The 27,614-nt window shown below is 42.1% G+C and overlaps 2 protein-coding genes across 3 annotated transcripts in view; one reads left to right on the top strand and one right to left on the bottom strand.

The window, feature by feature from the left end:
* The window catches only part of LNX2 (ligand of numb-protein X 2), a 54,912-nt gene extending 45,358 nt beyond the window's left edge, over positions 1–9,554 (bottom strand). Inside the window, exon 1 of one of the 2 annotated variants that reach the window (XM_065678474.1) lies at positions 9,385–9,554. The gene's annotated coding sequence lies outside the window, so the exon portion shown is untranslated. Of the gene's footprint in view, positions 1–3,749; positions 3,779–9,384 lie in introns of those variants that run through there. The other variant, XM_065678475.1, reaches the window with a different exon arrangement.
* A 196-nt stretch (positions 9,555–9,750) lies between these two features.
* Positions 9,751–27,539, top strand: POLR1D (RNA polymerase I and III subunit D). The gene is made up of 3 exons (XM_065678472.1): positions 9,751–10,268; positions 19,052–19,126; positions 26,198–27,539. The coding sequence occupies exons 1-3, from the start codon at positions 10,243–10,245 to the stop codon at positions 26,481–26,483; spliced, it is 387 nt and encodes a 128-aa protein (XP_065534544.1). The 5' UTR covers positions 9,751–10,242; the 3' UTR covers positions 26,484–27,539.
* Positions 27,540–27,614: the final 75 nt, after the last annotated feature.

The raw sequence follows: 27,614 nt of genomic DNA, 5'->3' as shown, positions 1-27,614 counted from the left end.
AGTCAGAACACTGGGTAAATTTTTATTAAATAAGGATAGAACTGAATTTCTGGACTACAGAAAAAAAACTATCATGACAGCAAAAATCAATCCAATGTCTGTTTTTCTTTATGCACCTACTGAGCAGATGGAAAATTAAGAAAATAACTCTTCCTGTCTTACAAATGTTATTATTTTCCCATCACTGATTTACTGTTTCCCAAACTTTTGTTCTGGCGGTTTATGTGAAAATCCCCCAAATAAAACCCATAAATTGTTCATGACATTTTCTACTATCAATATTCGTAATAAATAAATTTGTAAGCATCTTCCATTTAAAGAACAACACATTACTGAAGCTCCTCACTGCTAAAATTGCTGACAGCACAAGGATAAAGTTACTCTATAACTAAGAAGTAAAAGCAAAAACTACATAACTGGACAATAATTAAGTTAGTAAAAACATATTGCACCAGATTTTTATGTCTTTACCTACTCTATTTCAACTTCAGTCTTCCACAAAAAATGTTTAATGTTAGAGATAAATTTGGAAGGATTTCTAAGTTAAGATCTGAAAAGAAAAAAAAAAAAGAGAAAAAAACCTGCTGAAAGAGTAAGTACAGGGTTTTTTCTCCTTTTTATACAGCTTTCATTTATATATAGAAATTGATTTTATATATATAAAATATGTAAAGTAAGTTCAATGACAAGCAGAATGCTAACCAAATTTGTACCAGCAGCAACTGAGCCCTGGCAAAGAAATCCCTAAAGGATGCTTTGCTATAACTGTGGTGAATTCAATCACTTCCTCTGGAGCAGGACGCTCATGCCCCCAAAGGACCCCATGGAGTCACCACTGCAGATTCAACTGCATGGTCAAGCTGTAGGGGTGGCTAAGTAGGACATCACCTGAAACACAGCACATATGGGGTAGCAACTGCTCCTAACATGTGTGGGCGCATTCTAGTGAAGTCCCTTCTCTCCTGCATTTTAACTTCACCTGCTTAGCTTTTTTTCAGGCATGTGTGAACTCACTTATATCAACATTTCAGAACAAACCATCTCCTTTATCCTCAAAGTCAGTACTGCAGCTGAAACAGAAATCTTTCCTCTTTGACCCTTCGAGGCAAAGAGAAATAAAAATCCCAGCACAATGTTGATAACACTGTGAGAAGTAAGTTGCCTTCCCTAAATTTGAGACTTAAGAGACAAACGACACCTGTTGTGAAATCCGTATGGTTCTGATCATCTGCAGGAGGTAACACGTCAAGCTCTGCCCAAAAGCTCTTCAAGTATCTTCCGTTTCACAACGGCGTGACACTTAGTTCTGAACACTTCCTGGTTCCACAGCCTTTCCAACTTTTCAAAATATGACTTAGAAAGCATTACACTTCTACAGCATTTTGCTAGTTGACAGCATACATCCCTTACTAAAGAAGAAAGAACTGTAACAGTTTCATTTCACACTCCAGTAACCCCAAATTCTGCATTACCGCTCACTTTGGTGTTAATTTTCCCACAGATTCTCTTTTTCTGCTTACATTGCAAGACAGCTCAGGTCAAGTGCACAGACAAGCTGTGCTGCTGATTCTCCTTTTTACCACCACTGAATCACCTTCACTTTTGCTTCACTGGAAAGATATCTTCCCTGCAGAACGGAGAGCCACAGTCAGTAGATAAGTCAGCAGCCATCAGTCAAAATGAATTTCAAAGTCTGAAAAAAACCCTCCACACAACTAAAACTGCAAGTATTATTTACGCAGCATACGCCTATGCTGTATAAATATACGACAGGTATATTTGCTGCTGTACATGCAGTGAAACCAAATTCAGTTCATGTCACTTCCAGCTACAGACAGGCACGTATCAGAAGCTGTAGAATATAAAGTATCCGTGCTGAAGAGACATGCTGAGTGATCCCCCAGATAACAAGAATGAAGAGTGGTTATTTTGCAGGTGAAGCAGAAAGATACCTTTTTTTACTGATGACTGGAAACAAACACATTTGGTGCTTGTCACTGAATTCTCATGAAGCTTTGTAATGCGTACATTTTGTAATGTAAGATCTAACATCTTTTTAAGACATTCGGATGAAATGCATGACCGATCCATGAGTACACAAACACATCTGTATTTTTAGCTTAATATAACCTGGATGGGATTATCTTTACTTTAACATTTAAGAGGGATTAAAATAGTTAAACGAACCTAAACTCTGAAGGCATTCAATACTGAACAAATAGCATTTTATACTGGTTTAGTATAAGGCAGGAAACCCTATGATTTTTAAAACCTCAATCTTCATTAGAAGCAGCAATGACACCTGTAAAGAACTACTTGTAAAAACAGTCCAGGAATTGACTTGTACTAATTTTAATTAACATAAATGCAAGATGTAGCAGAGACATGGAACTATTTTACTAATTCACTGCATGAGTCTTCATTAGCTTCTGTCAGTAACAATAAAGCACTGAGAAAACCCCTCTACTGCAAAAAGACATAATGACAGGAAAAAGAGGCCAGACAGAAGGAAATCCTTGCCAGCTTGCTCTGGAGAAAGCTTGACTGAAAAAGTTATTTTTCAAGTTTAAAAAGTTACTTCAATTAACAGTCAAAACAAGCCCAGGGAGCAGAGGGGGTTTTGAAGATAGCTATGTTGCATACACACTGTACCAAAGGTATAGTTACAGCTGTATCATCCCACAGGGGCTTATAGCAAACTCTTTGAACATGACCAGAAAGTTTATACAACACGTTATGATCTATGTGGTCTTGTGAGGTGGTGTGATCAACTTCCACTTACAGCTATTCCAGTCTGGTTACAAGGAAATTGTAAACTTGTTTAAAAATATATATAGGAGAAAATGCTGGCATAGGGCAGATCTAATAAAGAGAGTCAAGAACACAAGGAAGGCTATTGGTAAATAAATGCGTGAACTTGGAAGTAACAATAAGGCATCCTCACCCACATGAAGTGGCAATAGCTGTTATTTTTATTCTTTGATGACTTTTAACCTCCAGGAGGTGTAGAAGCAAATTCATAGGGTCCATATTAAAGAATATCATCTATTACAGGAATTCACTGCACTATCCATGAGGCACATACAGATATTAACATCTCCAGTGTCTTTCCTGAAGTGTGACTTGCTCTATATGTAGGCTACCCAGCCATAAGATGGACTTTGAAAGTACTGTTCTGCACAGACTGACAAGAAGGCAGTGTGAGAACCAACTGTGCTGAAATCAAAGCGTGGCTAACTTAAGGGCCTTGTGGGGGTTGTGGGTTTTCTTGTTGTTGTTTTTGCTGGTGTAGCAGGTAACAATGTCAGTTACAGGAATGATCTGAATGACATTGTTGCACCCACAGAAAACCCCAGTATAGGCTCTCATCTACTGCCATAGGGGTATCTTGCTGACACAGCTTATTTAATCTAAGGACTAGTAAAAGGTCCACAGACAAAAGCACATTCACGTTATGACAAAGTAAAATGCATCAACAAAAAAGGCTCGCTGCTGCCAGCCAAGCTTCTTTTTGCAATGAAGACTTCCTTCAGCAATGCCAACCAAAACCTGATAGCCAGAAAAATCACAACACACCTGGACTCTGAAAAGTTGCTTTGTGTCAAGAAAAAAACCCATGGGCTGGTCCTTTCAAAGCAAACACAACATTCCTGTGGCAGAACATGACAGTTTATCCAAGCACAATATAGCAACCACCAAAAACCGCTTTCCACAAACTGGTTTTGGTACACAAGGCAGTGACATTTTACCTCCTTCAGCTTTGCTTGAATTTCCATTTGCTTCTGTTCTGCCAAAAACCTCTGCTGCACCAGATTTCTTTTTCCGATGTGTGCACTCAGAAACAAGGATTAGCACTCATCTGAAGAGCAAAGCAAGGCACAGGAAGGTAAGAGCTTAAAATCTTCCATCACTAACATTCTTTGGCTTTTGGGGCCAAAATTTTGAAACTGACACTGCATTGAGAGGGTTCTCTGTAGAGAAGAGCTCAAATTCAAGCAAATAGTGCGTGCAAAGAAAATCTACACAATGAGTACAACTGCAAGAATCAACAGAAGTGTCAAGATATAGGAACACTGACTTGAACCCAGTAACACACTGTGCTTATTCCTGACTGTTTTCTAACCAGCCAACCGTCAGGAATGCACGATGCCAGCATCCTCATACCTTCCACTGGGCCTGTGCACCTCTTTGGAGGTGGTCATGGGAACACACCATGGCAGTGTTATCTCAGGGATTTGGGGTCAAAAGCACAGTCTATAGCACACTTCAGAATCACTGCCACTGCAAAGAATATACCAACACAGCTTGTTGCTCCTTTTTCCCCACTGTGCTGGACAACATCTGACAGCACTACACCATGACAAGCAATCTGATCCAAAACCCCTGCTTGGCCTTTCTGCAGCTACTGGGTTCTTTCCTTTGCCCAGACACACGTGGGCTCTCCTTTAACAGACACCACTTCCCTTGTGCTCGATTGATAGGAAAAAGATATACATCATAGTTCCTTCTTCATTATCTAGAACGACTTATTACTACCATTTACAACATTTTTAAATTGGATCAGTTCATACATTGGTTATACTCCTTGATAAAACTTCATTTTGCTCTACAATAAAGGCTTCTTCATAAGAATTCTGCACACAGCAGTTAAGTGTTACATCTCTCTACAATGAGATATAGAACCACTTCCTTCTCCAAGTGCCAGTCAAGTCAACAAGGAGAGCTGCTATGCTGGACCTTGTTCTCACCAGCAAGAAGGAGCTGGTGGGGAACATGAAGCTCAAGGGTGATCATAAAAACTGTGGAGTTCAAGATCCTTAGAGCAGTGAAGAGGTGCAAAGCAAGATCATTACCCTGGACTTCAGGAGAGCAGACTTTGGCCTCTTTAGGGTTCTGCTTAGCAGAGTAGCATTAGATAAAGCCCTGAGGGAAAGAAAGCAAATTAAAATTCAAAGAACGCTTCCTTCAAGCTCAGGAGCGAGGTATTCTGACAAAGTCCAAAACCACCATGAGGCCTACATGGATGAACAAGGAGCCCTTGGAGAAACTCCAACACAAACAGAAAACCTACAGAGGCTGGAAGCAAGGACAGGTAGCCTGGGAGGAACACAGAGAAATTGTCTGAGCAGCCAGGGATCAGGTTAGGAAAGCCAAAGCCCTGACAGAAACAAACCTGACCAGGGACACCAAGGGTAACAAGAAAAACTTCCACAAGTATGCTGATGAAAGGAAGAATAGGGAAAATGTGGGCTCTCTCCAGAGGAAAACAGGAGACCTGCTACCCAGGATATGGGGAAGGTTTAAGTACTCAGTGACTTTTTTGCCACAGTCTTCACCAGCAAGTGCTCCAGCCACACAGCGCAAGTAACAAAAGGCAAACACAGGGACTGGGAGAATGAAGAACCATCCACTGTAGATCAGATTTGAGGAACACGAAGGTGCACAGATCCATGCGACCTGATGAGATGCATCCACAGGTTCAGCCAGAGAACTGGCAGATGAAGTGTCTAAACCACCATCCATCATATATGAGAAGTTGTGGCAATATGGTGAAGTTCCCACTGACTGGAAAAGGGGAACCATAACCCCCATTTTTAAATGGAGAAGGAAAAAAAAAAGGAAGACCTGGTGAACTACAGGCCAGTCAGTCTCACTCGGTGCTCAGCAAGATCATGGAGCAGATCCTCCTGGAAACTATGCTAAGACACACGGACAATAAGAAAACGATTGGTGACAGCAAACATGGCTTGACTAAGGGTAAACCATGCCTCACAAATTTGGTGGCCTTCTATGATGGGCCCACAGCATTGGTTAGGCAAGCGAAAAGTGACTGACATCTACCTGGACTTGTGCAAAGTGTTTGACACTGTCCCACACAACATCCAGAGACAATCTAAACTGGATGGATTCGACAGATGGACCACTTGGTGGATAAGGAATTGGCTTGAATGGTCACACTCAAAGAACTGTGGCCAATGACTCAATGTCCAAGTACAGACCAGTGACAAGTGGTGCTCCTAAGGGGTTGGTATTGGAACTGGCACTGTTTAACATCTTTGTAGGCTGCAAACATTGAGCTGTATTACCCCAAGTTTCCATTTTTTAAATAAAAGCATTTCCCATTCATTGGGCAGAAAAAAATCACAGAAGAGAAAAACTATTTAAAATCTTGCACGTTCACAAGTTACCTGATTTTGTATCAAACATCTGTGTATTTAAGCTTTTGTTTTCACCATCTAATGCACAGCTCAGTGTGAGAGACTCAGCAACAGATTCCTTTAGTCTTCCAGACCCCAAATTACTTGTAATACTAACATCAATTATATATAATTGCTGAAAATAAGCATCTATGAAAATGTAAAGGATTGATATCTATGCAAATTCATAACACCCGAAATAGTTTAGAAATGAAAGACAGCTGTAGTACTGCAAAGCACATTGCAAGGATGAAGTCAGCTGACATACAGCACTGCTACCCCCTCTAACACAGCAGAAGCAGGGCTGGGAGCATATCCATACATGTCAGTAGATACACCAGTCCCCAGATCCAAAGCAGAAGTCAGCTACTTACATTCAGAATACAGAACAGTCAGTATGAAAACACGACAGGTTTATCCCATGAACTTTGTGAACATAAATCCTGACCCTGAAAACATTTACATGCAGGCTTATCATTAAGCCTAAGAACAGACCCACTAATTCCGAAAGAAATACTTGGGCGTTTAAACACAAACATCTGCACAATCAGGGCAAAAAAAGAAAAAACAAACCACAAAAAGCACACACCACAAGATCATTATTTTTTATTGCTCTGTAGACATCATGACCCAACAATTACATTATTTGATACTGGTATTTAAAAGAATTTTCATCTTTAAAAGGCACTACAATCTGTAACAAACTCCACTGACCTAATAAAGCAATTAAGCAGCATGCAATTCAGTGTGTGACATTAAAATTGCCTCTGCAAAGCAAATCAATACAAAATTTTCACATATCAGAGACAAGCCACTGCTGTATCAAACAGGCAACTAATATCCTCTGGGGCCGTTTAATACCAAATGAATGCTGTTTTCTTATTAGTTACAGCTCTTAATGTGTACTAGCTCTTTAAACAAGCATAACTTTGCTATTCTGAGACAACTTATATTAATCCAGTGTCTAGTACAATCATATCTTTATACATTTCACTTCGATAGGGTTGGTATCACTTCTCCACAGTTGCTTTCAACTGTATTAAGACATTTTTTAAGAGTACATAAAAACTGGATTAAAAGAAAGAAGGGGATATTTTGAAGTATTTTCAAGTAGACAGTTTTAACTAGCAGCTAAAATCACCCCCCCATTTTTCAGTGATACAGGCCCATAAACATATACTGAAATAGAGATGGACAGGCTGTTCAAGGGCAAGTAAAGCCTTATGAAAAAACAAAGTTTCACCAAGGTCATCAGGACTTCAATGAGAGCAGACTCCAAACAAATGCCAAAGCTTGCAACGTCAAAGCAAGCATTTCTGTAATTATGCATGACAGGTTTTATTAACCTTATTTTTTAACCTAACCCAACTGTCTCAAGAGAATAGTACTTTTCCACTCCATCACCAGCTTATGCTCCTCTTGTAAAGTTTTGTCCCTAAAATGCAGCTTAATTTTAATTTAGTTTTAATTGAATAATTCAAGTCCCGTATAAGGAAATCATGCTGTGTTTGCAAATCTCAGACCCAAGTCCAAGGCCCTGGCCTCTCTTGCTGAAGTCACTGGGCAGAGTCAGGGGTCAGTAGAGTCAAAAATTCAGTACTGAAAACTGTCATTGTAAAATTACGCTTCCCCCTCCCACAATAGCCAGAGATTTTAGAACTGTAACAATACAAGCACTTTAAAACTTAGCACTGCATTAGGGGTTTTTTTTATTAAAGAAAATAATCTACTTGGGCACATTGGTGTTCATTGCAGCTGTTGAATTTGGAACTAATAATTTTATATTGCACTATGTTCAGGAAAAAGGATTCCTCCCTCAGCAAGCTTAGAATTTAGAAAGATACAGAGTAAATGATAAAGGACCATACTAAATCTTAGGACTCTAGCAAGTGCACTGATATACCTTGTTTCCATTTTGAGGAAATGTGTTTTAATAATGTCAGGGCAGCATATGGTACTATCGTGTTTACTTTCCAAGTGGTAGGGACACTAACCAAAACCATCTGATGTTTCTCCCTAAGCCTCCTTGATCTGCTGCTGGATTGCAGCTTAGACTAAAGCATCGTGAAGCCAAAAGGAATCGGGCAGAGGAAAAATAAAAAACAAAGTAATTCAAAGCGTTTGTTTAATGACAGCCGAGCTCAGACCAGTTTCCCTCCAAACAGAAGCTCAAAAGCATTTATGATTTGAAATTTACTTCCAGAGACTTCCAAACGTACCCCAAAGCTAATCCCCAACAGAATTTTTTTACTTTGCACACAAACACAAAACCACAATATCATGTAATTAAAAAAGGAATTAAACGAAGCTCAGAAGTACTTAATAGTGGATTTCTACAGAAGTAAACAATCAGCTCTCTGCATCAGGAACAGTCAGAAGAGTCACAAGGGACTGTCAGATTCCTCACTACCACCGCTCCAGCAACTGCTTTCTCAATTAGTTGACCGACGAGCAATGACAATTTAAAAGCATGCCTTGCTAAAGTTGAAAAGACACGAGGCTTTAAGTTTCCTAACCGCGTTTTCAGAGATAAGAGCTAACAAACGGGGGGAAAACCCAGACCGCCCGGGTCAGAGCGGCGAGGACCGGAGTTAATATTCCAACATAGCTGCCAACTAACTACACAGGGCTCAGTCATTTCACAGGCAGCGCCGGGCTGCTCTGGCGCAGCTGTAAGGCACACATCGTGCAACCAGCTCCTGCAGCAGGGGCTCGCTCGCAGCTGTTCGCCTGCCTCCCCCACCCGCAGTAACCTGACTCCCTCGCAGGCAGCCGCTCCGTTAATCGAGCTGCCCGGGAGCACGGAGGTGCGCTCGGGGACCCGGAGCACAGCCGCCTGCGGAGCAGCCCCACCGCCCGCGTTCGTCGCGGCTCCGGGCGCAGTCCCCGCTCACCGCCAGCGGGCAGGGACCCGCTCGCAGCCGCGCCCGCTCTCCCTGCGCAGAGCCGATCCCGCCGGAGCCCCGGGCCAGAGACCCTGCTCACACACCTCAGCCTCGGCTCCTCTCCCGTACTTGTTGCCCCTACAGGGCGGCGCAACCCGGCAGCCACAGCAGGCCCAGCCCCACCACCTCCGCCGGGAGCCCCCAGACCCGCGGCCGAGGAGGAGCGGGGGTGCGGCCGCCGGCGGCCAAGGGGAGGGCGGCTGAGCCGCTCGGCACCGCGCTGGGGCAGGGAAGTTACTCACCGCCGCCGCCGCTGCGCACCACGCTCCCCTCAGCCGCAGCCGCACCCCTCGGCCGAGCCGGCCGTGCCCCGCACGCTCCGCGGGAGGCAAACTCCGCGCAGCACTCGGCGGAGCGCTCCTCCGCTGGACCGGGCCGGCGCTCCCGCCCCCCGCCCTGGGCAGCGGCGCAGCCCAAGTGACAGCCGCGCTCCGCCACTCCGGCGGCAGCCCGGGCCGCGGGGCTGGGCGGCGGGCCGCGCAGCAGCCTATGGGAGCGCGGCCGGGGCGGGCAGCGGCCGAGCCCGGGGCCGGGGTGTCCCCGCCACTCGCCTGATCGCAGACCGCCGCGTGGGGCGGGGCCCCGGCGGAGGAGGGGCCGGCCGGGAAACCGCCTCGCGCGGAGCGCTGCGGGGAGACCTGTCCGTGTCCGGCCGCGTCCTGCGGGCCCACTGAATGGCGAGTCCCTGCGGACTCCGCCGCTGACAGGAGGCTCAGCCCCGCTCCCGGCCCTCTCCACTCAGACACGGAGGAGCAAGCGGTGACCGCCCCACACCGCCTTCTCCTGGCGCGGGGCCCGCAGCGCCCCTCCCGCCTGGACGGAAGCGTCCGGTGCGTCCCGCCGGCATGCAGCAGGGCGGGCAGGGGCGCACCGGGCCGGCTGGGACAGCGCTCCCCCCTCCTGCGAGCCCGGCCGGGACCGCCTGCGGCCGAAGGTACCCTGTGGGTGTGGCGGCGGCCCGGCTCGCCCCGCCCCGGCTCCTCCCCGCCGGGGTCCTCACCGTCCTCTGCGCCTGCCCCTGTCGCTTTGGGCTGTGAACGGGGAATGGCGCTGGCCTTCGCCTGAGGAGCTGGGCCGCAGCGGGGAGAGTGGGCGCCGGCATGGAGGAGGACCCAGACCTGGAGAGGTGAGGGCGAGCGGCGGCGGTGGGGACGGCCGAGCGGCCGCAGGAGCTCGCGGCCTCAGCGGGATTTCTCCGCCGAACGGGGCCCGGCGTCATCGTCTGCCTCGCGGGGCCCAGGCAGTGGTGGTCTGGAGCGGGCCCCGCGGGGTGAGACGCGGGCTGCGGGGCTCTGCGCTGCTTGCCGCTGTGCTCCGAGCAGGCTGCGGCCTGGCGCCCGGCCCCGGCGGCCCACGGCAGGGAGGAGACCTCGAGCTCGCCTTCGCTCTGACCGACATCGCCGCGGCCCTTGGGTAGCGGTGGGTGCGCGCCAAGGAGCCGAACCGCGCCGAGTCCTCACGACAAACCATTGGAGGCCTCGCTGAGGGAGTTGCAGTAGAAAATTAGCTAAATCTTCGTGCATCATGAGGAAACCCATTACAAAAGCCAGCTATTCTTGTGAGGCATGCAGGTACCATTTAGAAACAAGCTTGAGAAGGCTTAGCTGGCTCCTCTTTCATCAGTTATCATTCGGTGATACTTGGTGAAATAAATAAAACCCAAACTTTATTTTCTTGTAAATGGTAAACTAAATAAAGCCCAAACTTTATTTTCTTACGAATTTCAAGGTTCAGTGCTGGAGATCTGGCAGTTGACTAACTGTTAAAATTGTTCTATTCCTTGTATGGAATAATACCAAGTGTTTGGCAGTTATTTTGTGGGAAATAATAAAATTGCTTTCTGCTTTGTGTTTTGTTGGGATGAGAAGATGCACCTCTCTGTGCATACTGTGTTCCCAAGCAGACGCTTAGGGTTTAAATGTAAATTTCTATATTTGGACGCCCAGTCGCAGTAGGCCTCTTACTTTTGCTTTAAGGAATAGACTTAGGTGTTTATATCACAAGTTTTGGAGTAATAATCCTATTTGTTGTTACTGGATTTTTTTTTTTTAAACATGCTTGTTTGTAACTGCAGTTTTATTATGGATGTTAAAAAAAAACCATTACAGTGACTTGGTGACCAGAAGCTTTCTGAACTGTTCTGCTCATGGGTCTCTCCCTTAACTTTAAAGAAACTATGTCTGAGAGTGCTTATAGAAAATAACTTCTCTCTGCTTATATTTGCCAAGTATTCTAAATGAGCCGAAAGTGATAGCACTGCAGCAGTGGAAGGCCTCAAGTGCATAATGCTGTCTAAGAGGCCTTTAATTCTAGTAAGCTACTTCTGCTCTCAGATCATCACTTAAGTTTCTTTCTTTATATGCATGAATGTTATTTTTACTAGTGGCATTCCACATTTAAACTTTTTTCATTCATAGCAAGTTGAAACCGTGTCACTGTTCTTCCATGCTGCCTGTCTTCTGGCTGCTGTGGCTGTGCTTGGGACTTGGGGGTCCCCCAGGCAGTTCAGGGTATAGCCAGTCAGTCAGTGTCTGTAGCTGCCTGCTTGTCTTGTTCTGATGCTCTCCTTCCCAGGAACCAGATTCAAAGTTTTATCCAGCCTCATAGCTTCAGCTGGAATTGGGATTTGCTATTCTTTTGCTGTGGCATTATGGTAGATAGTGAAGATGAAGCTCAGTATTACTTATCATGGGGTACACAATAGACTTTAGCTGTCCAGTGTCTTCAGTCCATGCTACCATCTGTCTCTGAACACGTTACAAGTACAATACTTGATCATTATCACTTTCTGGGCTGGATCCTCCTATCATGGGATAGGGCTTTGGGCAGTCTAGTTCAGTGGAAGATGTCCCTGTCCGTGGCAGGGTGGTTGGAGCTAGGTGGTCTTTACGGTTCCTTCCAACCCAAACCATTCTATGATCAGTTACGTTTTCTACCATCAGCTTTTGTAACAGCTTACTTTGCTAGTAGCACCCTGAATTCAGCTTGTGCTGTATGCATGTACATGTCATGCTTGGATATTTCTTACTCCAAGTATTCTTCCCTATACAGTCTTCTAGAGTTTAATACGGACCTTTTTATCCTTTGGTTTTACAGACATTACTCCTTAGCTTCATATTCAATGACCTGTTGACCATACTCTCCTGTGAGTAGTACAGTGATGGTAGTTAAGGTTTATAATTTTTAGGCTTTTGATAATATGGCTTTTGCATACGAATAATGGAATTTCTCTTCTCCAGCCACAGTGTTAACTATTTTAGGTATATTTTGAGTGTTCAAAAATGGGCTTATTTGGAATATTTTCAGTAGTCTGTCTCTGAATTTATGCTTGTCTTGCATGCACAGGTCTTAAGTAACAGATGTATGGGGTTTATTTAATTTACCATGGCAGAAAAAGAAGTGTAACTTTTTTTGTGCATGTTTTCTCAGGTCTGAAGTAAATTTTGTGCCCCAGCATTCCAAATAGTGATCTGTTAAGACAAATAAGTCCTATTTTTTTGTTGTTATCTAAGGAGAGGTCTCTTCATCTTGCTTGTTCTATTTTGTCCTTACTGACACATTTTCCTGCTGTTATTTTTCAGTTTCACTGTGTCTGACTCTTGCTTGACCTTGCGTTTGATGGTTTTCTCACTTTAATAGGAAGTGATAGTTGCTACCAAAGCTGAATACTAACTCAGAAGTTACCATGTGATTGTTGCATACTCTGGATTTTAAAACTGTAAATGCTGTAAATACCATAGGTGTGTAAAATAGTAATATTTGCTACATTCTGCTGACTTACTTCCTCTGCTCCATTTCACACAGTAACCTTTGCTAGAAGTATGAACTGATGTTTTTTCCTGTGAACATACTGGTACATCAGTGAAGGCCCAGAGTCTTGAGATGCAGTGTGATTCTAAGAAAATCCTAGGCTAAATTCTGTTAACACATAATTAGTGATATTGTGAAGATAGGACCCCAGAATGGGGGGGTGGGGGGGTGGGGAAGGTCACAATCAGCTACTAGGAACTGTTTAGTTTATTTCAGCTGCAAGCAAGTGCAGTCCTAGTTTATTTCAACTAAATATCCATTGAGATATTACAGAGGTAATACTTTATATCCCTATCTAAAAAAGAAAATAAAACTTCTTTCTTCCCTTTCTCCTTCCTAAACTGTCATGGTGGTTCTGTGTGTTTGAAGCCAGCAAATACGTCATTTCTCTGTGAGTATGAAAGTAGCTTTGTTACGCTATGTGTCTAAATCCTTCCATAATCCATTCTGTCTTTCAACAACTATAAATATTTCATAACCTTGGATACCATACTTTATTAGAGGTGCCTACCAAGCTTGTTTGGAGCATTATTTGCTTGGAATTAAGTGTTTCCTAGGGAGGTGCTGTTCTGAATCACAAGGATTGCTTTAATTCTGTAACAAGAGGACTGTAGCTGAGGATCTGTAGTCTAATAATTTTGCTGCACAGGCATCCCAGTTAAACTTTTCAGCAAGCAAGCTTTGTGCCTTGGAGACATTAATTATTAGTTCTTACTGTTGTTTTTAACAGTTAAAGTTTCAGGATTTGCTATGCTATTCTTTCTCATATTCATGGCAAAAAAAAAAAAAGTGGTCTGAAAGTTAAAATTGGAGTCTGAAATGGAGTGGTATGTTCACTACTCAAGCTGGTCAGAATATCAGCACAGAAATTTGCTGCAAATAGCATTCATAGAACTGACAAATACAATGTTTAAGTAGGTAGAAACCTGATCGACAGAGAATGAGAGCATTCACGTGCCCAGTGTAGTGTGTCTTTGCCCTTGAACAAATGTTAGGAAGCTTGTGGCATATTTGTCCATTATTTTTTTTCCCCATCCTTGCTCTTAATATTGTGGATTAGGCTGTATTCTTGACACTCCTTTTCATCAGTTTTCTTAGTAAGTGTGAGCAGATAGGCCAAATCGGCTCACAGGAGTTAATTATAGATAACAGTGGCCTTCATTACCATTACTTTGTTGTGAAAGATGGTATTTTCAGTCCTTAACTTGACTGAAGGTCTTGATTTTAATTATTCAGATGTAATCAGAATACCAACATCACTTCTATTTCCAGTCCCATGCATGGTTGAAAAGAAGCTGTGTAGTCAGCATAAAGCTACTTTAAGAAAACTGATCGAAAAACCCTGCTATTTTCCTTCCTGGGCTTGCAGCTTACTGTCAGGACCCAGAGTGCCTCAGGAAGTAGGTTTAAGTGTGATTTTTGGGGATTGCAGTAGCTGATCAGCCTGGCCTTTGAGTTGAATCGTAATGGTATAGACTGCAAGCGGTTATTAATGCTATGAAGGTATTTCATGAAAATGTGTAATAAAGATGACTCTTCTCTGGGAGGTGTTGAATATGAAGGCTGCTCTCCTACTCCAGGTCTGTGTACTTCCATAGCCAATTGTGTGTTGTGAAGCAATTCCAGTAGATACATTTTCATTAGAGTTCTCATCAGGATCTTTAGTGAGAAGATGGCATGGGTGGAGACGGCAGAATTTGTTAGGTTATGTGCTGAAAGCTGCCAGGCATGTCCGCAAAGGAGAGGGACTTTTTACAAGGGCATGTAGGGACAGGTCAAGGGGGAATGGCTTCAAACTGAAAAATGATAGATTTATGTTAGATATTAGGAAGAAATTGCTTACTGTGAGGGTGGTGAGGCACTGTCACAGGTTGCCCAGAAAAGCTATGGCTGCCCTATCTGTGGCAGTGTTCAAGGCCAGGTTGGATGGGGCTTGGAGCAACCTGGTCTAGTGGAAGGTGTCCCTGCCTGTGGCAGGGGAGTTGCAACTAAGTGGTCTTTAAGAACACTTCCAACTCAAACCATTCTATGGTGACTAAAGAAAGACCATGGTGGTTGTGGGATCCCAAATAATACCCAGCCCTGACTTCTGCCAAGCCCATCCTGAGAGCCACCAGCCCATCAGAGGGTCCATCTTCACAAGCCCAGAGGAGCACAGCCCACAGTGGCAGATGGGAACCCCACAGTAAGGACCAGGAGGAATGAATGTCTTCTCTAGGCCTCTCCCAGGACTGACTCCATGAGCCAGCCTCAGCTTCCAGGCATGACACCCATCAAGATGAGTCAGTGCTGGGGGTGCCTTTGAGACTTAAGGGTGTTGCTGCCTAGGGTTGTGTGACGCATTATGGGATGTGTGAGAACAGCTTTTTGAGATTGCCTGTGGCTTATTATGGGATGTGCAGGAGAGGAACCAAAGGTGGGGAAAGGGGTAGGTTCAGGTGACTTGCAGAGAAGCAACAGTGGGGAAAATAGATGAATAAGGGAATTGTGAGGTCTGGTTGTGTGTGAATAGGCTGCTGATTGGTTTACTTGTCTACACTTTGCCTGCTGGGAGTAGATTTTCAACCTTGCTGCTGGTTGGACCTGGGCATAGAGCTGTGGCTGCCTGGCCTCTCAGCCATCAGATGCAGCATGATGTGTTTTCTGCTAGCAGAGTGGTCTGTAGTTACAAGCATTGGGTGGTCTCTGTAATGACATGGTGTTTTCATTGCCTGTAACTGTATCAGACATAACTCTTTATTACCAGTTGTTAATTTTTCAGCCTGTTTGATCTTTTTGGGGAAAAAAAAACACAACTGAAGCTCTTTCCATGAGTGAGGAATAGAAAATATCTCCGGTATTGCCTGACTTCAGAGCCTCAAACATTCTCCTGTTCTTTAGGCACATTCATTTGTGATGCAGGTTGTTAGGATTTAGTTAACAGGAGCTTTGCCTGTAACCTTAGAATATAGAGGAGAAAGTCTAATCACTCCAAAATGTAACTAGGTCTTGGGACCATGCTCTGGAAGATAAAAATACCATTGCTTTTACCTTTGTGTTACTGTAATTCTGCAGCTAAGCTTGACTGCTAAAAAAGGATTGCCACACCAAGTTTTAAGTGGTACTTGCTATAAAACATGCCGGAATGGTGAAAGTATTCTTAAATATGCCCCTGACCCTAATTTTCCCTCCTATCAGTCCCATGGTCTTTTTGGGCAGCTCTCGTGTGAAAGCTGTGTGCTGCATTCCCTTTACTCTTGCTGCTGCTCTTGGAGTTGAAGCTGGCAGCCACAGGACTGTTTGTATTATAACCAAGCTGTAAAAATGAAAAGAACAAAGAATGCAGAGTCCCAAGAGGCCTCTAAAAGCAAATGTAAAAACCTTGTTTGCATAGCTTTTAAGCTTTTGGCTTGCTTGTGTAGAGGGTATAAGTTCAGTGAGTGGAAACACATTCTTTCAAAGAGGATCTGAGCTTGGTTTTTTTCATTTGTCTGTCCAAGTCGACAGGGCTTTGTAAAGGTGCAGTGAGTAAGAGTGATGTTGAAAGACCAATATTAGGAAATAGTGTTTGATTACAAAGGAGGGTGTCGACTTATAAGGCTACTGAGATGGATGCCAAGTCAGTCTGATCTTTGATATAATCACAGAAAAAAGGTCTCAGATACTTAATGGCTTATAATTCCTTCCTAAGTTAATAGAATTGGTGTCACCATATTAATTTATTGCGATGTTTCCTCTAAAACCAAATCTTAGCTGTTTAAAAATGTATGTGTGTTTTATTAGTGCTTTGTAGCTCAGATGCTTTCATTTATGATTTTAATTATAAAATAATGACAGGTTTTATAATATTAATGAGAAACTTTTTATCTGCTTCCTAGTCAGGTTTCTCAGAATCACCAAGTTTGGTAGCTGTGGAGTAAAAGGGAGACACTGTTATTCCAGTTTCCTCCTCTTCATCTGACATTGCTGTTTGAAGGCTCAGGACAAGACTTTATGAAGATGTGTTTTTCTGCTGTCATGACTATAAACAAGCTCAGGCTGCTCAGGTAGCAAATTCTGGGTCTGGTGAAGAACTAAATTATGCCATAATTTCATGGAAGCCTGTGAATGAAACATCTCCCAAGTTCCAGTGGTACAGTCTTTGTTTCTTACCCTTTCTTTCTGGATGAGTAGTTGTCCCACACAGCCCACTGCTCTTACCTGGGAAGGCAGGAGTAGCTGGTGAGTTTCCTTATACTGGACTTAAGATCTACATGCAGGAAACTCGGGTTGCAACTTACTGGGCAGGTACTCAGTTTCCATGAATGGCTGTGATGCGACTGGATATACAACATGTCCTCAGTCTGATGTATGCTTAAAAAAGGTTTTGAGGTACCCCAAGCCCAGCTGCTACTGTGATCATACTAATAATCTTACATAAGAAAGAGAGAGACTTCTATGAGGAACCTTTCACCAATGTGCCATGAATACACTAGTGCAAAGGGAGGCAATACTACAAATTTCAGTGTATTTCTCTACTGTCGTTTATGTGGAAGTCTTTGAACACTTTCCTTTGCAAAGCCCTTCAAATGCAAACTCTCAAAGGAAAAGGCTTATGTTAAGACCATAATAAACTGAAGAAGGTTAGATCTAGACTGACAGATGCAGGCTGCTGTGTAACCACATAGCACTTTCTCTTTAGCTATTGAAGGAAATTCCGTACTGCTTATTTTCATTCCCTGTTATGCATATGCAGTGTATGCATTTAAAGCTAAGACGTCTTCTGTGTTCTATGTAGACCTTAATAACCTAAATAGTAGTAAATCACCCTGTTAGATGTTTAGAGCCCAGCATTAACTTGTTAGATCTTCACATGAATCTGCAATACAAATTGCTTGCTTTTCTTCTCACACCTGCCTCTGCTGTTAGATGACTCGTGACTTCTCTAGTCTCAGTTTTGGCTTGACAACAAAATTGATACTTGGGCTTTTCTTAAGCTGTGGCAAAGACCCAAGATCCTGCTATGCCGATAATACCATAACATGATGGGACATGACTTCCTTGAAGATTGAGTTGAAGTCTGGCGGTTGCATTTTTCCACAGTCTACACACACACTTGTACTATCAATATAACGACTCTGTTGCTCATGTAGTCTAAATGCCAGGAGCCATTCTGGCACAACATAGCAGGGAGGGCTAAACAATAAATACCCTCTTTGCTACCTCCTACTTTCAGTTCCTGAAGCCTTCAGTCTTCATACTAGGTATTATGGCCAGGTACATAGCTTTCGTTTTCTGTCTTGCAGTTATTTTTGGTTGCCATAAATAGTTGCTTACAGTTAGCTAACCAAATTGTTAGTTTATGCATTCAATTTATAAAATAAATGGCTCACATTATCCATTCATTGGTTTTCCCATTAACTTCAAGCATGTACTGTAGAGCAGTTGAAATTAATTTGTAAAGAGAACTGAAAGACTGATATTGCAGGAGTTCTCTATAATTTCCATAATTTAGACTCTGATGACTTTTTATGTGAGCATAGTTACTTAATTGCTATAGTGTTAGCCTGGCCAGTTTGTTTTAGAAGGTACTGAATGTAAAGGTTGGGTTTTTATGTAGTGGTGGATCATAGTCACAATGATGGTCTCTTTTCTTCCACTTTTACATGAAGCTAGTGCAGTTTGAGAGCTGGTAGTTGCAGTGATTTTATTATCATCTGACTGCTTGCTGTTCTACTGATGGTGGTGAACTGTGTTCAAAATAGGTCTGCTGTGGTTGAAAGACTTCAGGAAAAACCTATGTGAAGTGACAGCAGGGAGGAGCATTCCTAAAGTGAAGTGATAGGGACTTGCTTTTCAGTGTAGTACATCAGTTTTGTACACTTTTATTTCTGCTCTTCCCTTAGTGTTGCATCTATTGTATTTGCAACAGTTTTAATCGCTTTTAGTATCTTGGAACGTTTCTTTTAATTTTGGCGCATAGGAATGTGAATTATCTTAATAAAAATCAAGATTATTTTGGTAGCCTCTTTATTTCTTACTTCATTTAAATGAAACAGTTATCCAGTTTATTTACATAAGTACATAAAGTGGCAAGTTCTTGTGTTGTGCAAGTGGTGACTTTTTTCTCCTCATATTTAGGAAGGCTGTGGAAGAGTTACTTAAAGAGGCAAAACGTGGGAGAACCAGAGCTGAGACAATGGGAGCTATGGGTTGGTAAGTTGTGCCAAGAGGAAATGAATGCTGTGACCAATGCCAAAATAAGTCTTACATTTAACATGTGGTAGAAGTCTCTTACCTTTAATGTGCTTCATGTTTAAATAATTTGTCTTCATCCAGGTATTAGTTTGTCTGGGCAAAAATTTGAGTCCAGGTAAGAAGGAAGTTCAAGTAAATTCTGCTTGCATTAAATTGCTTGACTAAATATGTTGAAGTCAACGCAACTGGAAAACTGGGAATAGCTTCTATAATAGCATTTCTGTATAATTGATGGAATTGTGATGTTGAGATTGGAGCCTTGTGAGTCTTGAAAATACTGAGTAGCTTCAGTGTGCACATACTGGCCACATGTTACTGGGTTACATTCTGTTTAAGTTAAAGGAATTTTAGCCTGAATTCACAGCCTAACAAAGAAATCTAAACCCTTAATACAATGAAAATAAGAAATGATCCTCTAGCAGAAAATCCACATGTAAACTGCAGCAAAAAATGAACTCAAAGTAATCCAATAACCCAGGGGCTAATTTGTATAGCCAGCTGGAAAAGAATCACAGTATTTAAACCTTACATGAAATTCAGTATTAATTCTTCAGCGCAGTATTTCAGTTTTTACAGCTAGATTATCATGGAATGTAATGTATGTAATTGTAATTGAAGAAGTAATAACATGCTGAGAAGGGTAATTCATCTCTAAAGTAATGTATATAACTTTGATAAGAAACTATTTGATCTAGGGATGACCATGCAAGTAGTGCACCAGTTGACTGTATTAACCTCATTTGTAGATATGGTTTGGCTTTCTCCACCAACCTGAGATAAGCCTGCACTGTAAATGAAGTTCTTAGCTGGTTTCTTGGTTGTGTTTGTTTTGGTAGCTCTGAAGACATCAAAATAGTGTTCTGCTGAAAAAAAAAGTGAATCTTTTATGTTTTCTAAACAAGTTTTGGGGTGTTTTCGTGTATTTTACCCAATATTTCTGCTAGTGTTTATATCCTTTTTGTTAAAGTCGTTCAATTGGTTTAATTCCCTAAGGTGGCTGTAGCTATACTGACACAGCATGCTTTTGCTGTCAGCCTTGCCACATGGCCGGGTAAACCAGTGCAGAAAATGAGGAGTGAAGTGTTGTGTGCATCCAGTTACTGAGTTTGCAAGTTAATTCCAGGTATGGAGACTAAAGATTTCTGTTGGGAGATAGCCAAGTGTCACTGTGCAACTTTACTGCTCCTTGTGCAGTCTGGAATACCTGCTAGGACTATGTATAGGCTTCTGTTTCTGGCTACTTGTTATTCCTTATCTGTAAAAGAGTAATAGTCCTGCTCAGCTGGCTATGATGATCAACTTGGGGTAGCATGCAGTTTACTGAACTCTGATGCCCAAGACCCGCCAGAGGAGGGGATAGATAAGGGTGACCTGTTCTTCAGAACAGCTGCAGATTCCACTAGGGTGAAATAATGTCTGGCTATGCCAGGCTTGTGTGAAAGGTGGAGGAGAGGATAGTTAAGGAGGCTTCAGGCAGAGGAAGACTGTTGACATAAGGGTTGGTGTGGTGATACCCTAAACCGAAACTGTTGAAGTAAGGATTCTTGCAACTGCAGAGGAACATGAGGATAGCTATACTGAGTGAAACAAAGGATCAGTCTCTCCAGTGCCCTGTCTCCTTTGGCAGTTGATACCCGGTGCCTATGAAATGCAGCAAGAAAAGTACAGTAAGGTAGCAGTACTTCCTCAAGGTACAATCCCAGCTATGGGCAGTCTGCAGCTCAGGATATCCTGCACTGACATGGTGGGGTTGTTTGGTTTTTGGTTTGCTTTTTTTTTAATGATACTTCTCCAGGGACTTTTGCTTCCCTGAGTTTGTCCTTAGAATGGCAGTAATCCCATTTGTCACAGATCTGCTGCCATGCAGTCTGGATAGGCTAGTGTACAGCTGGTGTATGTGGCCATATGTCATCACCAGCTTGTCTAAAAGCACGGTCTTAGCAGGTAAAACGTAAAACCTTCCTTCCTTGCCAAACTCAAAATGCTTACAGGTGTGTTTCGTGAGGACTTCTGGGATTTCCTCAGCCCTTTGTCAGAGGAGTCCTGAAGAAGAGATGAACAAATCCTGGAGACATCTAGTGTAAGGCCATCAGTCCTGCATTGATACTGGATAGTTGAAGCATCTCTGCCTATGAAGAAAAGATTTGTTCTACCACCTGTCTTTGGGTAAGGAGAAGCAGAGGCTGCTACTGCTCATACTTCTCTGATTCCAGTTTATGTTGCTCTCCAGCACCTGGTGAATACTGGGAAATACATTTCTGGAGTCAGTGGCATTTGACAGGAATTGGTTAAAGGGAGGTGTGTGGGGAGGTGACATTCCTGGGGGGATCTGTATTGTGCATGCCATTACAAAGGAGTAGTGTCTCCTGGTGGGTGCTGATTGCAGCAAAACCTTAGTCAGCAAGCCTCTGAACACTGTTTTGGAGCTGCTTTCAGGTTCAAGGCACTGCTCTGTTGCCATCCAGAGTGGTATGTTCTCCATATTTCAAATGCAGTGTTTAAAGAAGATTCCCCAAGCACACCTACCTAACTTTTTGCTGTGTCTTCATGTGAGATGGATAGTCAGCTGCTATTTAAGCCTAAACTGCAAGCATCAAGCTAGCATAGCTGACAGGTATAGGAAAAATGTGCCAAGCAGTCACCCTGTAGCCCACAGTCTGTGATACAAAGGCTCAACCTTTAAATATGGGCAAGTGTTGCTAATATTTCTTCCAGTTTGGTATTGCTTTACTTTAGTGTTACTTTGTCTTATAAGTGCTGTGGATGACATGGGTAGGTGCTGCAACCTGTAGGGGTTAGATGTTAGTAGAAGAAAGGCTTGTCCCCAGCAGGGAGGTTGATGGTGAGCGGAAAAGAGCTTTTGTGGGAGGGGAGGTTATCTGAGACTCTCTGGACATGGAGCATCTGTCAATATTAAAGTCTGAGTTGGTTAAGAATCTTGTCTGTCTGGCCACCATGCTGTCAGGACTGCTCAGGTTGGCAGTATCTAGATCCTTGGCAAATTAATCCAAGAAATACTGGGTATTCACATTTGTAGGTTTTGCATTATTGGCTCTTGAGTGTTAACTTGTTCCTTGGATGTCCTCAAGATTCTTGTTCTCAGCACTGCAGTATTTGTAGGTCACAGGACACAAGTGGAATAAAGCTATAGGATATTTGGGGGTTTCTATTTTGTTTCTAGGTAAAATCAAGCTAAAAGCTCATCTTTCCTTAAGTGGTTTTGTTGGTCCTATGTACATAATTCGTAAGCTTCCTTATAGCAGTGGAGTTACGTCCTGTTTTAAGGGGTTGTTCTGCTTTAATTGAGAAAGGCAGTTGAAATGCCATGAAAGCTACTGCTTGGGAAAGGTCTAGAGGCTTTTTTAGTTGTTATTTTTCCTCCAGCATATAGGTCTTATCTTCAGAGATGCTGGTAGCAAGTAAGTGAAGACCGAACTGAATACATTCTTCTTGCCGTACTTGAAAAGCTTACCTAAAATAAGATATGGAAAACAGGATGTTTTGGGATGGTTTGTTCTGCTCTACATTGTAAGAGCAGATGAAATTACAAAAAGAAGATAAAGTGTGGAGGCATTGAATTATTTTTAACTCTATTTCTTGTAAGGCAATCTTAAAATTGCTTTCATTCCTATAGATAGGTTTCTGTTCAATAACAAATATGTTAGAGGTACTGCAGAATACAAAATCATGAAGATTTGGCTGAAGTGTTTAAGGGCACCGGAACTGCGAAATGCTGTATTGCATCTCATCTTTGAATGCTGTTGCATGACTGCAGAAACACTGCAGTGTGATTCCTCTACATCTCTTTCATTTGAATGTAAAGAGGAGGAGAAACAGGGTGCAGACAGCAATTGAAAGTAAATGCGTTAAAATCTTGTGATCAGAGTACAGGTTCCCATCCAAAGTTCTGCCAGCTGTATCTGGCTACCAAGACCATAAAAGCTTGCAGTGTCCTCCCAGGCTTCCTATTTTATGAGATCCTTGTGAAACGATAACAGCCAGATAAGTTGGTTTGGCAAAACAACCCCTAGCTGCCTGTTGGTTTGTTTTTTTCTTCTGCCTGCAGTCATTGCTGCAGTCGTTGTATCTTCCCTGGAAAGATGTGATTTACTGCGTATGCTGAGACTGGCTGTGCCAAACCTATCCAATATGTCCAGTTACTCAGCAGAGAAAAAGAGTGGCACATGGCATTCTGGTTTCTTAAATGGTGTCAGCATGTTTCACTGTTAAGAGCTTGCACAGTGCACTTCTGTGTATAGCTGGACTGCAGTGCTGTACTTGAAGACAGGTTTTGGCTGGAAATTCTGTATTACTGCACAGAAGTTGGCTTAAAATATCAAAAGTAGAGTTAAGATTTGACCTGTGTTGGCAATAATGAATTTCATCTTTCTTTTTTTTTTTTTTTTTGTTGCTCAAAATGTGGTGTTGACTCTTTGTCAGTGGGGAGATTTTGGGGTATGTGGGACTTACCTGTAGAGGGGGACAAGGTTCTGTGGGCAAGAACAGCTTGGTTTAGCTTCTTGGAGCATGCAGTATAACAAATGAACCCTTACAATGAGTGAATACGGTGCTACAGAACTGGAGTTTGTTTTGTAGACCAGACTGCTCAAGAATTGCAGGTTGCATGCTTGCTTTGGTCGCTCCTGCAGCCCTGATTCAGGCACGCTTCAGTCTGAACTTTAATGTTTTTTTAACATGCTTGGGGCTTTTGTTTAATAAAAGCTTTTAAAATCTGACCTGTGGCCCTGTTTACTAGGTAGCAGTATCATGTTCCACCTTGCATAGGCTCAGCTTGCCTCCCAGCCCTTCAAAATTTACATTGAAGGCAAAGCTGTCATTGAATTGAGTGTTGCAGGATCAGACCTACAGCAAGCCTTTGGCTTGTCTTCAGGGGAGTTGGTTTTCTCACTATTAGAAATGCTCTCAAAGATATCAGTGGATTAATACGGTTCACTTTTCTTCACAACTCCATATAACCATGGATATATGTAAACATTATGGGCTTTTGTGCATGTGTAATGTAGCATGTGCTATTCATCTTGTTTCCTTTAAGGGTTAAAGGCAGAATTTGCTTTGTTAAAGTCTGAGGTCACTAAAATCAAGGACTAATAATTCTCTTCAGTGTCATAACTTACTGCTGCTCTGTGAAAGCCCAGTGGCTCGCTTTTGTCACTGTAGGATGGTGAACTAATGGCATCTCTTAGCTGATGCTGAAGCCCTGCATTTCTCATCAGTTTTCATTCTTAATAATAGCTCAAGCAGCATTCATAGTGCCAGAAAGAAATAAATACTTCAGGAAGGTGAATTTATTTAGGGCAGATTGTCTCATTCTGGTGCTATATATTTACTACTTAATCAATGCATTAGCTCTTAAGAAAAAGCAAGAGGAAGGAGACAAATGTGAAATAGCTTTTTCCTGAGTGCAACCTAGAGAAAGCTGCCCTCATTGGTAGGAAATGTTGAGGTGCAACAGTTTAGTGCTGGCATAAGACGGAGAACTTAAATGTTGGCTGTTTTATGGTATGTCTTGAGTATAACCTGTGCCATGGCATGTTCAGCACCATGTTCATAGGTAATACAGCTTGAAGCAGAAACCATATTCTACTGACATATGTTAGTCTTGTATTTTTACTCAGTAATACAGTTAATGGATAAATACTGTCTCCCTAATTTACAAAACAGCTATACTAGGTGTGGATCTAGAATTTTTTAATGATTTTTTTTTTTTAACTAGGATTGGAGCAAACCAGTGTAGATTTATATGCAGAAAGCTTAGAAGACTCCAAAACTAGCTGTGCTGTGGAAATAGGTCACGGCATACCTAGCGGAAATAAGACAGTGTGGCTGTTCATACTTCTAAAATTACTCTCATGATTGTTCTTATCCTAAATCCTTAAAGAATTTATCAGTAATACTTAGTAGGCAGACCTGAAGCAAAACACTGCTGTAAAATGCTGTGTCCCGTTCAAAGTCATGAAGTATGTGAAATAATCAGATGTGAGCTCTGTTATGCTCTTCTTGTCGTTCTGATACCTCTGATTATTCAGAGGTGTCACAGGTTTTTAAATGGTATAGTTTCTACACTTAAACAAAGTACTCGGGTAGAATAGGTGATCCTAACATCGTGGTGTTAGGATTCATTGACTCCATAGAGGATCCAGTAAGTGGCACTGTGATCTCCAACAGCTCTGCTTTTTTAGGGTAATCAATAACTTCTCCAAAACTCAAAAATGTTGTGAAGGCAAACACCATGGTGCCTCCTACCAAGAACAAAGTCTTCAGAGTGATTTCTGCTGACTGCAGGAATATCTTCAAACTTGTTTTTTTCTCATTCCATTCTTTAAGAGCTTATGAATTTGGAATACAGCTGATACCACAAGATAAATGAAATATACTTGTTTACTGGAAATAGATGGTAACTACGTGCAAAAGTGATCAGCTGTAAGAGGAGAAAGTCAGAAACAGTGGGAAAGAGTTGGATAAGTATCTTTTCTGTTTAAGAAAAAGAAATAAAATGTTCAGTTGTTGCCAGATACAAGTTAAAACTGGTATGCCTTGTGTATATTTTATCGCTACAGCTGTTTGGGTTGTTAATGCAAGTATATATCTTAATTTCTGAATATCTCTATTTGTTACATAGTGCTGACTTCAGTAGATTATCATCTTATAACCGTTACAATTTGACTTAAAATATGATACTAAATGTTTGATTCCTGAATATCTAAGTTAAGCACCATCAACCTTAAAATATATCACCATCCTCTGCTTCCCCCTGCACACACTACCCTGTGAAATTCATGTGGATTTCACTGTGTTGAAGTAGAATAATTTTCATCCTATAAAGGATGAGATAAAATGAGGATGGAGACTACCTTGAGCATATCTTTCTGTACTGAGAGTTTACACTAGGTGGCATGCAAGGAAAGCCAAAAGCACAAACCTGTCTTAAAGATGTTTGAAGTTAAAATCTCAGACTTGTTTCATGATGGTTTTATCTTGTCTTTTGATGACTTTTAAATGTCTTTACAGGTTGAAATGTCCTCTTGCTGGTACTAATAAAAGATTTCTTATTAATACCATCAAAAACACATTACCATCTCAAAAAGAACAAGACCAAGAACGTGAGCAAAAGGAAGACAGTAAAGAGCCTGAGCCGAACAAAAGTAGGAGAGAAGAAAAACCAAAGAAACGCAGAATTCACCCATACACACCCAGCTTTCAGTCCAGAAGGAGAGTCAGCTACTCTCCTCCAAGGCACCAAAGCAGGAACCAGCACACAAAGGATAAGCACGAAAAGCGATCAAGCAAGCGATGAGGAGAGTGATGAATATGTGTTGTTACAAGCTAGGAATATCATTAAGTGTTGGACTGCAGGGATGTCTCCGTTCTTCGGGAAAAGATACTGTTCAAAACTGAATTTTGAACCAAGATGCTTGTGTGAGAAGTAACCTTGAGGTAGCTTTAGAAAACATTTCCTTGAGATCTGTAAGAGAAAAGCAAAGTGCAGCATAAATCTTCAGTTGTTTTAGAACAGACATTCCTTTCACTTTGCTTCATTCCTCTTTCCCCTTCTGGCTAAGCTTAGAGTCTTGGTGATGGAGCGTGGTACGTGTGTCACTGATAAAACTCATTTAGTCATGTCACTCTTTGGAAAAAAACTAATTAAGCAGAGATCTATTTATTGTGTAAAGCTGGCAGAACTTCTTTGCTGCTAACCAATAAAGAAGTTTTGCCTGTTTGAGTTAGTTTAGTTTTACAGAATCTAGAGGGAGGGAAAGCTGGTCAGTGCCTGGCCAAGCACATGGATTTTTGTATAGAATATAAGAGTTGAAAAGAACAAATTTAAAATGGTCAATGCTTGGTTTGCTCTCCAGAAGGAACTACCAAGAAATACTGATTTGCTTGTTATTGTATATTCACAGACCTATCAAAGATAATAAACGTTACCAGTAAAAAGCCATAACTGCAATAATTGTCTCTGTTTAGACTTCCCTCTGTAAAGAAAGAGTTTGAACAGTCTGTTGTCATGGTGCTTTCAAAACAAACCTTGAAGTCAAAATTATCATGTTCTCTGTCCACTACTAGAAGTTTCCAAGTAAACGTGTAATACTAGAAGTGCAGAGGTGATACTTAAAAACAGTCAAATGCTCACTCTCCAAACCTGTGTGACAATTCTGTAGTGGTACAGCTCTTGTGACTTGGAGCACATATAATACAGATCAGCATATTCTATGTCTCACTTCTGTTTGTGTTCCAGTAACAGACTTCTGTGTGAAATATTTTGTATTTCAGTATTCTCAAAAGTAGATGTTTTGAACATAGGTTTCCAGTTTTAAGTGTATGGACAATAAAGTTAAAATGTTCATTGAAAGTGCTTTGTGGAGTTAATGCTTTTAATGGGTTTCTTCACTGAAATGGGCCTCCTCTAACGGAAAGTTAAGACCAG

This window comes from Lathamus discolor, chromosome 4 (assembly GCF_037157495.1).
Source record: "Lathamus discolor isolate bLatDis1 chromosome 4, bLatDis1.hap1, whole genome shotgun sequence".
NCBI classification, from domain to species: Eukaryota; Metazoa; Chordata; class Aves; order Psittaciformes; family Psittacidae; genus Lathamus; species Lathamus discolor.
Note: the sequence above shows the minus strand (reverse complement) of the source record. Positions and strands in the feature narration are given on the sequence as shown.

What these genes read in the sequence shown, in the direction of transcription:
- POLR1D (XM_065678472.1), top strand. Translation starts at nt 10,243, where the DNA reads ATGGAGGAGGACCCAGACCTGGAGAG. An exon ending in GAGGACCCAGACCTGGAGAG is followed by an intron (nt 10,269 to 19,051) that starts GTGAGGGCGAGC and finishes CCTCATATTTAG; the next exon opens with GAAGGCTGTGGAAGAGTTAC. An exon ending in ACAATGGGAGCTATGGGTTG is followed by an intron (nt 19,127 to 26,197) that starts GTAAGTTGTGCC and finishes ATGTCTTTACAG; the next exon opens with GTTGAAATGTCCTCTTGCTG.